The sequence below is a fragment of the Babylonia areolata genome, chromosome 13 (assembly GCF_041734735.1).
Source record: "Babylonia areolata isolate BAREFJ2019XMU chromosome 13, ASM4173473v1, whole genome shotgun sequence".
Classification (NCBI taxonomy): Eukaryota; Metazoa; Mollusca; class Gastropoda; order Neogastropoda; family Buccinidae; genus Babylonia; species Babylonia areolata.
The window spans coordinates 30,338,331-30,352,673 of NC_134888.1; the positions used below are offsets into that span (position 1 = coordinate 30,338,331).

The 14,343-nt window shown below is 44.5% G+C and overlaps 1 protein-coding gene across 2 annotated transcripts in view; it reads right to left on the bottom strand.

Annotated features, from left to right (window-relative positions):
* Positions 1 to 13,592, bottom strand: part of LOC143288906 (proton myo-inositol cotransporter-like) — a 27,805-nt gene extending 14,213 nt beyond the window's left edge. Inside the window, exons 1-6 of one of the 2 annotated variants that reach the window (XM_076597573.1) lie at positions 13,153 to 13,592; positions 10,634 to 11,079; positions 8,547 to 8,755; positions 7,966 to 8,125; positions 4,981 to 5,140; positions 2,729 to 2,934 (exon numbers count right to left, since the gene is read on the bottom strand). In XM_076597573.1, the coding sequence (XP_076453688.1) occupies positions 2,729 to 2,934; positions 4,981 to 5,140; positions 7,966 to 8,125; positions 8,547 to 8,755; positions 10,634 to 11,069 (1,171 nt within the window). In that variant the 5' untranslated portion in view covers positions 11,070 to 11,079; positions 13,153 to 13,592. The remainder of the gene's footprint in view (positions 1 to 2,728; positions 2,935 to 4,980; positions 5,141 to 7,965; positions 8,126 to 8,546; positions 8,756 to 10,633; positions 11,080 to 13,152) is intronic. The other variant, XM_076597574.1, reaches the window with a different exon arrangement.
* Between the last annotated feature and the right edge of the window lie 751 nt (positions 13,593 to 14,343).

Genomic DNA, 14,343 nt, shown 5'->3' on the forward strand with positions numbered 1-14,343 from the left:
GGACACATATCGGTGATTGAAGACATTAATTTTGTTAAAGTATACTTTTGAGTATTATCGGTTAGAAGCGGTGGGAGATGTGAATGAATGGAGGGTTGGGGGAAAGAAAGTGGGCAAATGAGAGTAAAATGTGGGTGAAATTTGAAAAAAAGAAAAAAAAAGATCTAAATACAATTACAGGAAATTACTTAAAGGACTTCGTAAAAGAGAAGTCGTTAAACTGACAAGCGAAACAACTGATAATGAATATATAAAGTCCAAAAGATCAGTTCTCAGTCACTTGTGAAGACACACTTTCGTGTACATAAGGCTTCATCAAGCTACAGTTAAAAATTATATGCTCAATTGTCAGGTTACTAAAGCATATGCATTTGACATTAGAACAATACTTGGTCCATAATGAATTTGATAATAGTCTGAGATCTAAACTGACAAGGTTTTAGACTTGAATTCAAGCACCTATAAAAGTCTCAGTCTTTCTAGTATATTGCTTATTTCCTTGCATGACAATGGGCAATATACTTTTATACTATCTTTTTGATTTTTTGCTCCCCTTTTTGCTGCCCTGTCTGCTTGGTCGTTATAAAGGAATCCAGTGTGGGATGGTATCCAACAAAAATCAACATCTGTACCCTTCACAAATAGGGAGTGCAATAAATACCTAATTTCAAACAATGGGTTTGGGAACATGTGGGCCAAAACAGAAGCAGGCCTTGAAATCATTAGACATAACATATTATTGGAACGTGGCACCAGACTGTTGTATTGTTGGTTTTGATCACACGTACATACACACACACACACAAACACACACAACCCACATCGCACACAACCACACCCTTTTGAAAGCACTCAGTACTTGTACAGCATCGTTCACAAATACACTTACATAAAAATATCCTATGGTCTGACTGCAAATGACACTTTTGTAGATTCCTGCCAAAACTGACGTTCTGATATGTCACCAACATGCTTTCTTATTCTCCCTGTACTGGAAATGCACGATTCATTTAACATACCCATTCAAATCAGATATTTTAAACCGTGTCAAAATTAAAGTCCTGCTACTTGCTTCCCTTGGTTTTAGGATTCTGAGAGAACGTTTGAGAACAAGGTCAGCAGTGGTGCGCGAAAAGAAGAAAGAGCGCGGAAATAGACTTAAACAGCTTATGTTTGACTGGGTTTTGGAAATGGATACTGATTAAAGTATCAGAACGAGGTCGAGACAGAAGTTGAATTAAAAAAAAATAATTTATGTACGCTTATAGTTGACTTCATCAAGTTTTTGCGTCTTATACATATTATCATTATTAGTAGTAGTTCTTATCATGTATTTATCTATTATTTATTCACCCTTTTTTTTTTCAGGTTACGCTGCTGGTCAGGCATCTGCTTGGCAGATGTGGTGTAGCGTATATGGATTTGTCCGAACGCAGTGACGCCTCCTTGAGCTACTGAAACTGAAACAACTGTGTCGTGAGAACGCTTCGAAGTGGGGCAGTACACGAACCGTTCGCTGTTACGCGCTGTTCGTAGTTAGTCATACCTACCCTGTAGCAGTCCCCAGCAAAACAGAACGACGAACCATATAGCCTGATGTAGGCCTACTGATTGACTAATATTAACTTTCTATTTCAGCATTTCACGTTCGTTATGTATTCATGCCGAGTGATGACATTATATGTGATCATCACATCTGTATGATTTTGATTAGTGTACGAAAGGTTCACACCAACTTGGCATTTCAGCATTCTTTGTCTTTTATGTATTCCCATCGAGTGACCGTGATTCTAGTGTATTGTTTGCGTAACATACACCACATATCGATTTCTATTTTTGAGATAATAAAGTATTCTGTATAGACGTGCTGGAGAAGTGGATTGGTTGATCACTGCGCGTGCATGCTATCCCGTGCGTGTGTGTAGGCTTACGTATATGAGAGTGCGCTGGAACTGCATATAACTATTTGTATTTGAGACAGTGAAGGGAACTTCTTCTTCTTCTGCGTTCACTCGTATGCACACGAGTGGGCTTTTACGTGTATGACCGTTTTTACCCCGACATGTAGGCAGCCATACTCCGTTTTCGGGGGTGTGCATGCTGGGTATGTTCTTGTTTCCATAACCCACCGAACTCTGACATGGATTACAGGATCTTTAACGTGCGTATTTGATCTTCTGCTTGCATATATACACGAAGGGGGTTCAGGCACTAGCAGGTCTGCACATAATTATGTTGACCTGGGAGATCGTAAAAATCTCCACCCTTTACCCACCAGGCGCCGTCACCGTGATTCGAACCCGGGACCCTCAGATTGACAGTCCAACGCTTTAACCACTCGGCTATTGCGCCCGTCAGTGAAGGGAACATTTTTGAACAGGCAGGGACGGGCACAATAGCCAAGTGGTTAAAATGTTGGACTTTCAATCTGAAGGTCCCGGGTTCGAATCACGGCGACGGCGCCTGGTGGGTAAAGGGTGGAGATTTTTACAATCAATGTCAGCGTTCGGTGGGTTATGGAAACAAGAGCATACCCAGCATGCACACCCCCGAAAGCGGCGTATGGCTGCCTACTAGTACATGGCGGGGTAGAAACGGTCATACACGTAAAAGCCCACTCGTGTACATACGAGTGAACGTGGGAGTTGCAGCCCATGAACGCAGAAGAAGAAGAAGAAGAAGAAGAAGAAGGGGCAGGTAAACTTGGGGTAATGGGAACCTCACTTACTCGATTTCACAGCCTTCGACTCTTCCACGCTTTTCTCGATCTCTTGCAACTCCTCCGTGACGTCACTGTAGCCTCGGATTCGAGCCAGCACGTGCCTGGCCTGCTCTGAGCGCCCCCTGTCGACCAGCCAGCGCGGACTCTCCGGCATGAAGAGACAACCGATGAACTGAACGAGGCCGGGCAAGGCAGACAGCCCCAGCATGTACCTGACAATACAATACAATACAATATAATGGCAGTACGATAATATGCGATACAATACAACGGCAGTGCAATGCAATACAATATAATAGTGGATGCAATACGATACGATACGATACGATACAATGCAACGCAACGCAAACGCCAATGCCGTACAACGCAATACAATAATCAATGCCGTATAATACAATACATTACAATTCAGTAAATACTATACAATGCAATACATTATATACGCTACGATACAATACCACATCATACAATACCAGACAACACATCTGTGCTAATCCAACTGGAAATCGGTTGTGCACCCACACTGAGGTTCGTCATTGGCTACAGACAACATCTCCGCCTTCAGGCGTGTCCTACGCAATCAAAACATGACAATGGTTTGACCAAAACACCGAAAAGCTACACAAACGAAACTAAAATCAGTAAATGTATACACACATGCAAGTAATTCAACACAGTGGCTTGATTTACTATGTCCCCCTACTTAGTCCGCGAGGCCGAGGGGGTTACCGTGCCCCCCCCCCCCCCCCGCCACCCCCCCCCTGCCCCTCCTCTCCTTCACGAACAACTTTGGCTTGAAAACGCCCTTGCTGTGTCAATACGGCCATAATCATACTGGAACGCAAAACGACAACACTAAAAAAAAGAAGTCTATATCATTTAGAAACTGTAAGCGTTATTCTTGTAGTTGTTCAAGGATTCCTTAAAGCTCATTGATATAATTCAAGTATTCGTAGACTTCCTTTTTTTCTTAAGTAAAAAAAAAAAAAAAAAAAAAAAAAAAAAATTACTGTTAATCATTTTCTTAAAACCTGTAGAATGTTATCAACTGTGTCAAACTAATCGTATGCGTTAATCTCTGCACACTGAAAAAAAATAAAGATGCCCCTCAACAACTGACTATTCTAAGTTCGTATTGTGAGCAAGGAACACAACCATATGGTAGTAATTTATCTATAAAGAGATAATAAAGCTGACTTAACAAAAAGCAAAACTAAACAAGCAAACAAACAAACAAAAAAAAGTAATAAAAAAATTAACATAAATATAAGCAGATTGCCCTGGCTCAAAATGCTGCAGCCCTGAAGAACAAGTTGGCCTCTGGAGGCCATCCCAACGACGACTGCCTTTAACTCTCTCCATATGAACGGCGAAACAGATGACGTTAACAGCGTTTCACCCCAATTACCATCATCAAAATATTGCAAGCAGAAGGCTCTTATACTGAAGACGTGAATGTTGACAAAGAATACCACAATTCTGACGACGGAAGCTAAAGGTTGGGCCATTCAGACACCCACTGGACATCCGAGGGGTCTGTGTGGAGGAGAAGAGAGGACTGGCCGTACTGAGTGAGTTAAAATACCCTCTTGACCGAGACAGTGGGGGGATTCAACTTGGCCAAGGCGCACTCCACATTGACCCAATTCTTGCCAAGCAGGACAGTCAGGGGAGCGACAGTTGCCTCCTTCTGCCGTCATTTATTTATTTATTATTTTTTTTACTTATTTATTTTTTTGTACGCTTATAGTTGACTTCATCAAGTTTTTGCGCCTTATACATATTATCATTATTATTAGGAGTAGTTCTTTTTTTATGTATTTATCTATTATTCATTTATTTCTTTTTTTTCTCAAGGCCTGACTAAGCGCGATGGGTTACGCTGCTGGTCAGGCACCTGTTTGGCAGATGTGGTGTGGCGTATAATTATGGATTTGTCCGAACGCAGTGACGCCTCCTTGAACTACTGAAACTGAAATCTGTTTTGTATCCCCTTTCCGCCCCCCCAAGTTTTGTCTTGCACTTCAACCTTCTTTTCATTGTCAAATAATGTGTGTATTTTCGCCATTGCGTTTGTGTATTGCTTGTTACATATGAACGAGCACGATATAAGCTCGTGCTTGTTGTTGCTCAAGTCTTATTAATTGAACGCTGTATTGCACCTTGTTTCTTGATATTAAAAATGTTTAAACCAACTGAAACTGCCGTCATGATGGCCTTATTCGGTCGGGCACGACTGACCGTATCACTGGACGTACCTCCAGCCGTCGTGCGGGAGGTAGCTGAAGCCTGCCGAGATGAGGCTGGAGAGGAGGATGCCCAGGTTGATCATCATCTGCCACATGATGGTCAGTCGGCCCCGCACGTGCACTGGGGACGCCTCCGCCACGTAGACCGGCACCACCACTGAAGCCAGGCCTGTCGGGTAGGGGAAGGAAGGAAGGAAGGAATGGGTGAATGGGTGGGTGGATGAGTGGGTGGATGAGTGGGTGGATGAACAAACGGGTGGGTGAGTGGCTGGATGAGTAGATCAACGACTGGGTGGATGAGTGGGTGGATGAGTGGGTGGATGAACAAATGGGTGGGTGAGTGGCTGGATGAGTAGATCAATGACTGGGTGGATGAGTGGGTGGATGAACAAACGGGTGGGTGAGTGGCTGGATGAGTAGATCAATGACTGGGTGGGTGAGTGGGTGGATGAGTGGGTGGATGAACAAATGGGTGGGTGAGTGGCTGGATGAGTAGATCAATGACTGGGTGGATGAGTGGGTGGATGAGTGGGTGGATGAACAAATGGGTGGGTGAGTGGCTGGATGACTAGATCAACGACTTGGTGAAGAGTGAATGAATAAGAGAGTGAGTGGATGAGTGGGTGGATCATGAGGATGAATGATCCGGGTGGATAAGTGAATGAGTAAATGGGTGGATGAGTGGGTGGATGAGTGGATGAATGAGTGGGTGGATGAGGGAGAAGATGGATGAGTGGATGGATGAATAGATGGATGAATAGATGAATGAATTGGTGGACGAGTGGGTGGCTGAGTGGGTGGATCAGTAGATGAATGATCGGGTGGGAGAGTGAATGAATAAGTGGGTGGATGAGATGTGTGCGTGGGTGATTGGGTGGATGGCTCAGTGGGCGGTTGAATGGATGATTCAGTGGAATGGCGTGTGGATGAGTGGCTGGATGAGTGAATGGATGGGTAGGTGGTTGAGTGGATGAATGGGTGGATGAGTGAACTGATGAGTGAATGAATGAGTGGGCGATGGATGAGCGAATGGATCATTGGGTGGACGTACGAGTGGATGGATGTGTAGGTGGGTGGTTGGGTCGACGTGTAGATGGATGTGTCGGTCGGTGAGTGGATGGATGAGTGGGTGGATGAGTGTATGGATGAGTGGGTGGATGAGTGGGTTGATGAGTGGGTTGATGAGTGTATGGATGAGTGGGTTGATGAGTGTATGGATGAGTGGGTGGATGAGTGGGTTGATGAGTGTATGGATGAGTGGGTGGATGAGTGGGTTGATGAGTGTATGGATGAGTATATGGATGAGTGGGTGGAGATGGATGAGTGGATGGTTGGATGAGTGGGTGGATGGTTGGATGAGTGGATGGATGGTTCGATGAGTGGATGGATGGTTGGATGAGTGGATGGTTCGATGAGTGGATGGTTGGATGAGTGGGTGGATGGTTGGATGAGTGGATGGATGGTTGGATGAGTGGATGGTTGGATGAGTGGTTGGATGAGTGGATGGATGGTTCGATGAGTGGATGGTTGGATGAGTGTGTGGATGGTTGGATGAGTGGATGGATGGTTGGATGAGTGGATGGATGGTTGGATGAGTGGATGGTTGGATGAGTGGATGGTTGGATGAGTGTGTGGATGGTTGGATGAGTGGATGGTTGGATGAGTGGATGGATGGTTGGATGAGTGGATGGATGGTTGGATGAGTGGATGGTTGGATGAGTGTGTGGATGGTTGGATGAGTGGGTGGATGGATGAGTGGGTGGATATGGATGAATGGGTGGATGAGTGTATGGATGAATGGCTGGACGGACGAGTGTGTGGATGAGTAGACGGATGAGTGAATAGATTAGTGGGTGAACGGATGAGTGGATGAGTGAGTGGGGGGGTGGATGAATGGGTGGATGAGTAGGGTGGAAAAGCGTATGGATGATTGCGTGGACGAGTGAATGGATAAAAATGGGATGGATGAATGGGTGGATGAATAAGTGGATGAAAGATTAGATGGATGAATATATGGATGAATAATTGAATTAGTGGCTTGAGTGGATGGTTAAATAGTTGAATAAACGAATGGCTGGACAAATGAATGGATGAACAGATGGATGAATGGATGGGTAAATGAATGGGTGGATGAATGGATATCTATTTATTCATCACTGCCTCTGTCTCTTTAATGGATAGGGTGAATGATGGGTTGATGATTGAAATTGATGGATAAACTGATGAATGGGTGACTGGATAAATAGATAAACGAATGAATGGTTGAATGAGTAACACAGTAAGTGGAAACGGTCATAATGAATAAACGAGTGAACGAACTTCAGAAGAACAACCACAACATTGGCAATTACGAATGACACTGTTGACAACTTCCAATTCTTTACTTCCGTCATCTCTAGTAATTCGTTCCCTTACAATATCATGCAATGTAGTGCAATGCAATAGAATAGAAATCGAAATCGAAACTTTTTTTATTGAGGGAAAAGGAATAGGCACTTATCGGCCTGTTTTCATCCAACCCTCGTAAAGAAAATGTATAAACTAATCTAGGATTGAAAAAAAGAAGGAAAAAAACCCCACTTTGCATGGCAACAAGAACAAGAACAATAAATGGCATAGAAAATACACAGTTCCTCACAAAATAACATTGCTTTTGCGTGAAGGAGAGAGGGAAGAAGAAGGTAAGAGAGGAAGAGATACGAGGAAGGAAAGAGAGGAAAACTGTTGAGAGAGAGAGAGTGAGAGAGAGAGAGAGAGAGAGAGAGAGAGAGAGAGAGTGAGAGAGAGGAAGAAGACAATACAAGGCAATGCAATAGACCAGAATGCAATGCAATGTAATACAATACGATACGATGCAATACAATTCAGTCGTGCGTTGGATTATTCTGTTGGCTGTCATCTGCCTAACAAATGAGACGAAGCGTATAATAATATATGGGTCCGTCCTTGAGAAACCGAAACCGAAACTATCTATCCTTGTCGACTGTTTCTCACCTATGCCCAGCCCACATGTGATCCGACCAATCAGCAACACTTCCTTGTTGGGCGCGGCTCCCATGACCACGCCCCCCACCGTGAAAATGACGCTGCCAATCAGCAACGAGAGCCGGCGTCCGATCGTGTCGATGATCCAGCCCCCTGTTATCGCGCTCACCTGTTCCCAGGGGACACGGGTAGACTGATCAATGAATACACAAATAAATAAATGAATAAACAAATGAATGAATAAATAAATAAACAAACATCAAGGGTCAACCCCTCCAAGAACCAATGTCAAGCTAAGACGCAAGCTCTGAACATCTAGACTTGAAAGATCGGTAAAATGCCACACACACACACACACACCCACGCACACACACACACATATATATATATATATCTATATATATCAATACAGATATATATATATATATATATATATATATATATACACGTAGACAGATAGATAGATAGACAGATAGAAAAAATATCTCTTCAATCAACGATCTTACCAGCGCCGTGCTATAATTTAACCCATTCGAACCCCGTCTTACCAGCGCAGTGCCATAACTTAACCCATTCAAAGCCCGCCTCACCGCGGCAGCGCCCACAGCCCCGCTGACAATGGCCTCCGTCCAAAAGGTGGAGAGGTGGAAGAAGGGGCGAATGAAGAGCATGGAGCCCGAGACGATGCCGATGTCATAGCCCATCAGGAAGCCACCCAGGGTGGCGAAGAACGTCAGCACCAGCACGAACCTGGACGTGGTTGGCGGGGAGCCAGCGGGCTTCTTCTCCTCCGGTTCGTCTGTCGTGACAATGGAGGGAAAGGGTTAAGGAATGGGGTTAGAAAAAAAAGGCTCTGTTTCCTTTGCTGAGACTGATCTGTGTGTGTGTGTGTGTGTGTGTGTGTGTGTGTGTGTGTGTGTGTGTGTGTGTGGTGTGTGGGTGGGTGGGTGGGGGTCTACACTGCACAATACTACATTATATATGTCACTGCATGCACTACAAAATGCTACTTAAAGTCATCAGTAGCATGCGAACACAATACTACTACATAAATGCATAAGCATGGTAATAATAAGACACACCCACCCACCCACCCACCCACCCACCCACACACACACACACACACACAGAGGCACAAGCATGGAACTACATAGGAAAAAAACCCATAGAGAACACACACACTCTCCGTGTCTCTCTGTATCACACACACACACACACACACACACACACAGAGAGAGAGAGAGAGAGTACGAGCGAAAAAATATTTTTCCATGGTATTGAGATAAGCATAATGACAAGAATGCTTTCTTTCCACCCAGAGAGAGAGAACGAACGAACGAACGATTCATTCAACATAAACCATCGCCCCATTTGAAGGGGTTAAACTTAAACAAAGGTTAAGAAGAGAGAGAGATTTTCTGTTTGTGAGATATAAAGTTATTCTTATCATATCTGGGCACAGCCAAATGAGAGCTGCCTTTGGGAGCTTATCATTCATTTCCTGTGTCATTCAGTCAGACTTTGGTCACACGCACCCACATAAGAGGCAAATCATTTCTCTAATCTGCAGATGGAAAATGAATTGTTTTAGGACAAAATATGTCAGTAATGTTTCTTGCATCTGTGGTGCTCATATAACAGCCGATCATATACCAACCTGCGATATGTTAAAGTCTCAAATCCCTGAACTGAAATCAGTCATCTTCAGTGTTGACGATCTTCAGCAGTCCATTGCTAATGTATGACTTTTTCAACTCCTTGTTAAATAGTCCAGTTGGTTCGCTGTTATATTTGTTAGTTTTTCATTTGAAATGTTATATTGTTATGTTTTTGTTTTTGTTGTTGTTTTTTTTTAAACAAAACTTAAATCAATAATTTTCAGACACACACACACACACACTTTCACTTACTCGTATGCTTACACAGTAATCCCCCCCCCCTTCCCCCTCCTCCCACTCGATTTTTTTCCTTCCCTCGTCTAATGTCACTTACAGTGAAAAGACGTTAAACTAAAGAACGAACCCACACATGTTAATATAAGAGTGGATTTTTCTTCTGAATTTTGCCAGGGACAAATAACTCTTTTGCTGTTTTGGGGGTTCTTTTAAGTGTGCAAAGTGCACGCTGTACATGGGACCACAGTTTATCATCTCATCTGAATGACCAGCATCCAGACCCCCATTTCAAAGTCTAGTGGAGGGGGGAGAACATTCTTTTTTAATGCTTGAGCACAATCAAAGCTTTCAAAAATAACAAAGTGTTCACTGATTTTTTTAATTGTCAAGTTCAGAAGATAATTTTTTTTATAACAACTGACAGACAAGGGGGAGACGGACAAATATAGGCGTAGATAAGAGATTTGGGGGAATACTGTGCATCTCCATGAGTTAAAAGTTTTTAATGTTTTTTGGGGGGGCGGGGAGGAGGGGGGGCGGAAAGAAATAGCAGCACAACTACATCAGCAGCTGCAGCAAAACACTACTTCTACTGCCACCATAAATCCTACAATAACTACTGCTTCCAACAACAAAAACTAAACATTATCACAGCACTTACTCCTGTGTCTGAAAGTGCACGAGATTTGAGACAAAATACAACCACGCTGACCGGCACACACACACACACACACACACACAGATACAGCCACACAGAGACACACACACAGTGTATTTAGTACCGGATTGACTGTCGTCTGCTGTGTTGACCATTTTCTTCTCCGTGGAAGGGACGTCACTCCAGTTAATGCCTTTCTCCTGGTCACGGACTTCCGCGGGTAGCGGCCCCTGGTCTGTGGGCTCAGTGACGTCAGTCTTAATCCCGTCAGTGACGTCATTCGTGATGCCTTCAGAGACGTCATTATTGATGCCGCTGGTGACGTCAGCAGTCATCCCATCGGCCGGGACGTCATTCCCGATGCCGTCGGTGACGCCAGACTGGGTGCTGTCGGTGACGTCAGCCCTCGTGCTGTCAGTGACGTCATTCTTGGTGCTGTCGGTGACGTCAGTCTTAGTGCCGTCAGTGACGTCATTCTTGGGGCTATCGGTGACGTCAGTGTCGTTGTCGTTGTCGTCATCTCCAGCCGAGGGGTCGGTGGATGCCTGTGCTGCTTCCATCTGGCCAGGCCTGAGAAAACAAGAGGCATGGTCTCTGTGTGTATTCAGGCATCATCATCATCATCCTAGTTGGGCTTTATTCCTATCCATTCTATCAACATTAAAATAATAATAATACCCACACAGAGACAAAGACACACGCACAGACGCACACACACTCACTCTGTCTCACACGCACGCGCGCGCGCGCGCGCATACACACACACAGACACACACGCACACTAGCAATAACACCCAGAACTGTCGGATTATGATTATTACGATTCTTATCACTGCTGCTGCGGGGACAGGGGGTATCACATTTTATTATGTTTTGCATGTTCACAGCAGCCGCTGGAGAAAGACGCTGCCAAGTCTTAATTTTACAAAGAAGAAGAAAAAGAAGAAGAAATGATGTTTCGTGTATCCGTGCGTGTGCAAGTGTGTATACATACATGCATGCATGCGCATGCATTAATTATTTGTACCTCTCTCCGAGTGTGTGTGTGTGTGTGTGTGTGTGTGTGTGTGCGCGCGCGCGCGCGCGTGTGTGTGTGTGTGTGTGTGTGTGTGTGGAGGGGCCAGAAGTCGGAGGATGAGTGGGGGAGAGGGAATAGGGGGACGGGAGAGGAAGAGGAGAGAGAGAGAGAGAGAAGACAAGACAAGACAAGACAAGACAGAATTCTTTATTTTCGAGGACTGTAATAGATAAGCACTGGCGCGCTTTTTTTCCCCATCCAGTCCCCGCCCTGAAACAGGGTCTACACTGCACAATGCTACATTATATAAATTATGTCATTGTATGCACTACAAAATGCTACTTAAAGTCATCAGTAGCATGCGAACACAATACTACTACATAAAGGCATAAGCATGGTAATAATAACACACACACACACACACAGAGGCACAAGCATGGTATTAATAAACTACATTGGAAAAAAAACATAGAGAACACACACTCTCTGTGTCTCTCTGTCTCACACACACAGGGGGAGAGAGATAGAGATAGAGAGAGAGAGAGAGAGAGAGAGAGAGAGAGAGAGAGAGAGAGAGAGAGAGAGACATACATACATACAGACAGACAGACAGACAGACAAAGACAAGTACAGAGAAAATATTTTCAAGTATTCTTTTTGCAATGCGTTTAGAGCTGATGCCTTTCTGGAAACAAATATGCGCTCTGTGAATTGTTCATTATTTTATTGCTTTATTTCTTGTTATTTTGTTTATTTGCTGTTTAAAATGACTTACATTACGACCAATACACAATACATTGGATATTACCTAGTATTGCATCGCTGAGTAATGCTTATTCCTAACACCGCCATGCTCTCTCTCTCTCTCTCTCTCTCTCTGGGTCCGAGATTGTTGTGAAATGCAGGTGTCATTGAATGTTCTGCATGTTGTGATAAACTGTCTGCGGGATAGTGACAGGGTCTGTCCTACAGCCGGAGTATAATTATTTCCGTGAACTTGCTGGCTTCAGTGGACATCAGATGTTCCCCTCGCTCTCTAGTGCTGTGTGTACACATGGCATTACACTTGACACAGATACTGCAAACCGCGTGAAGTGATGAGGACCTTCTTCGTCTTCTTTCCGTTACACGACCAACATCGACTTGCCGATGACTCTGTCGTGGTTCATGCATGCTGGGTATTTTCGTGTCGCCATAACCCACCGAACACTGACATGGGTTACCGGATCTTTAACGTGCGTATTTGATCTTCTGCGTGCGTATACACACGAACGGGGTTCAGCCACTAGCAGGTCTGCACATCTGTTGACCTGGGAGACTGTCGGAAAAATCTCCACCCTTTACCCACCAGGCGCCGTTACCGAGATTCGAACCTGGGACCCTCAGATTGAAAGTCCAACGCTTTAATCACTCTGCTATTGCGCCCTCAGTGACTCAATCTAAGTGTTATCTGTCGTATTGTTCTGTGTATTGTTTTATGATGCCTGGATCCGTATCCCCATAATATGCTACACCATACCGTAGATGCTTAATTCAGAAACGGTTTTCATAACTTTCACCAGTCTGCCAAAGCACACATACAGATATACCAGCACAGAAACAGAATGCTATTCCTTAATACTCACGTGCTTTTGCTGTCAGCGATTTTTTTTCTCACTGTCGGAAAGCAACAGTTAAAAGACCAGCTGTTGTAAACTCCAATTTTAAATCTCCTCAACGCTCAATGCAACACAACACATACAAAACACAACTGACACAAACCGCTTTCAAAACGATGACGACCACACGATTTTTAGGTCAGCGTTTTCTCAGTGCACAAGAAGAAGAAAAGCTAGCAGAAGAAGCATCCAAGCGGTACCGCGCTTTACCAAACAGTTCGCAAAGATCACGCGCACATTGTGGTCTCACTCACCACAACCCAGCCCGGGCCCCATCTCTGTCTGGTCTCTCTCTCTCTCTCTCTCTCTCGCTCGCACGCTTTTCTTGCTACTTTTCTGCAGGCTACTGAAACTAGGTCAATGCTTCAAACAGAAGCCCCTCCAAACTGCCTGCACGTGTACACAACACGGAGACAGAGATGTAATGATGTGAGAGCGAAGAGCAGCCTCATGGGTTTGAGCATCTGACCCAGAAGATAAATGGGAACAGGGGGAAACACGTCGCTGTGGGGGTGCTGTGGAAAGCATGTGTCCCCCGCACGAAAACTTCACCATGGGGTGTTTATGTCTCAAGTTATTAGTTCCATTGCTCCTGCTAATGGAGTTAAGTCCTACTGTCCTGGTGTAAAATCACCGAGTTAAAAAAAAAAAAAAAATCATATCTTATTTTATTTTTTCAACGAGGATTTTCATCAAACTATCAAGCAGAGAATGTTCCACAATCACCCGGAATGCAAGGCAAGGCTATGCTGGAGTAGGCAAGGCAAGGCAAGGCAAGGCTAGGCAAGGCAAGGCTAGGCTAGGCAAGGCAAGGCGTGGCAAGACAAAGCAAGGCAAGGCAGGAGTAGGCAAGGCAAGGCAAGGCAAGGCAAAGCAAGGCTAGTCTAGGCTAGGCAAGGCAAGGCAAGGCAAGGCAAGGCTAGGCAGGAGTAGGCAAGGCAAGGCAAGGCAAGGCTAGGCAGGAGTAGGCAAGGCAAGGCAAGGCAAAGCAAGGCAAGGCAAGGCAAAGAAAAGCAAAGCAAGGCTAGGCTGGCAAGGCTAGGCTAGGCTAGGCTAGGCAAAGCAAGGCAGGAGTAGGCAAGGCAAGGCAAGACAAGAAGTTTATTTCACGTGCCCCATGGGGGCTTTGAAATATACACACATGCATGTTTTACACAC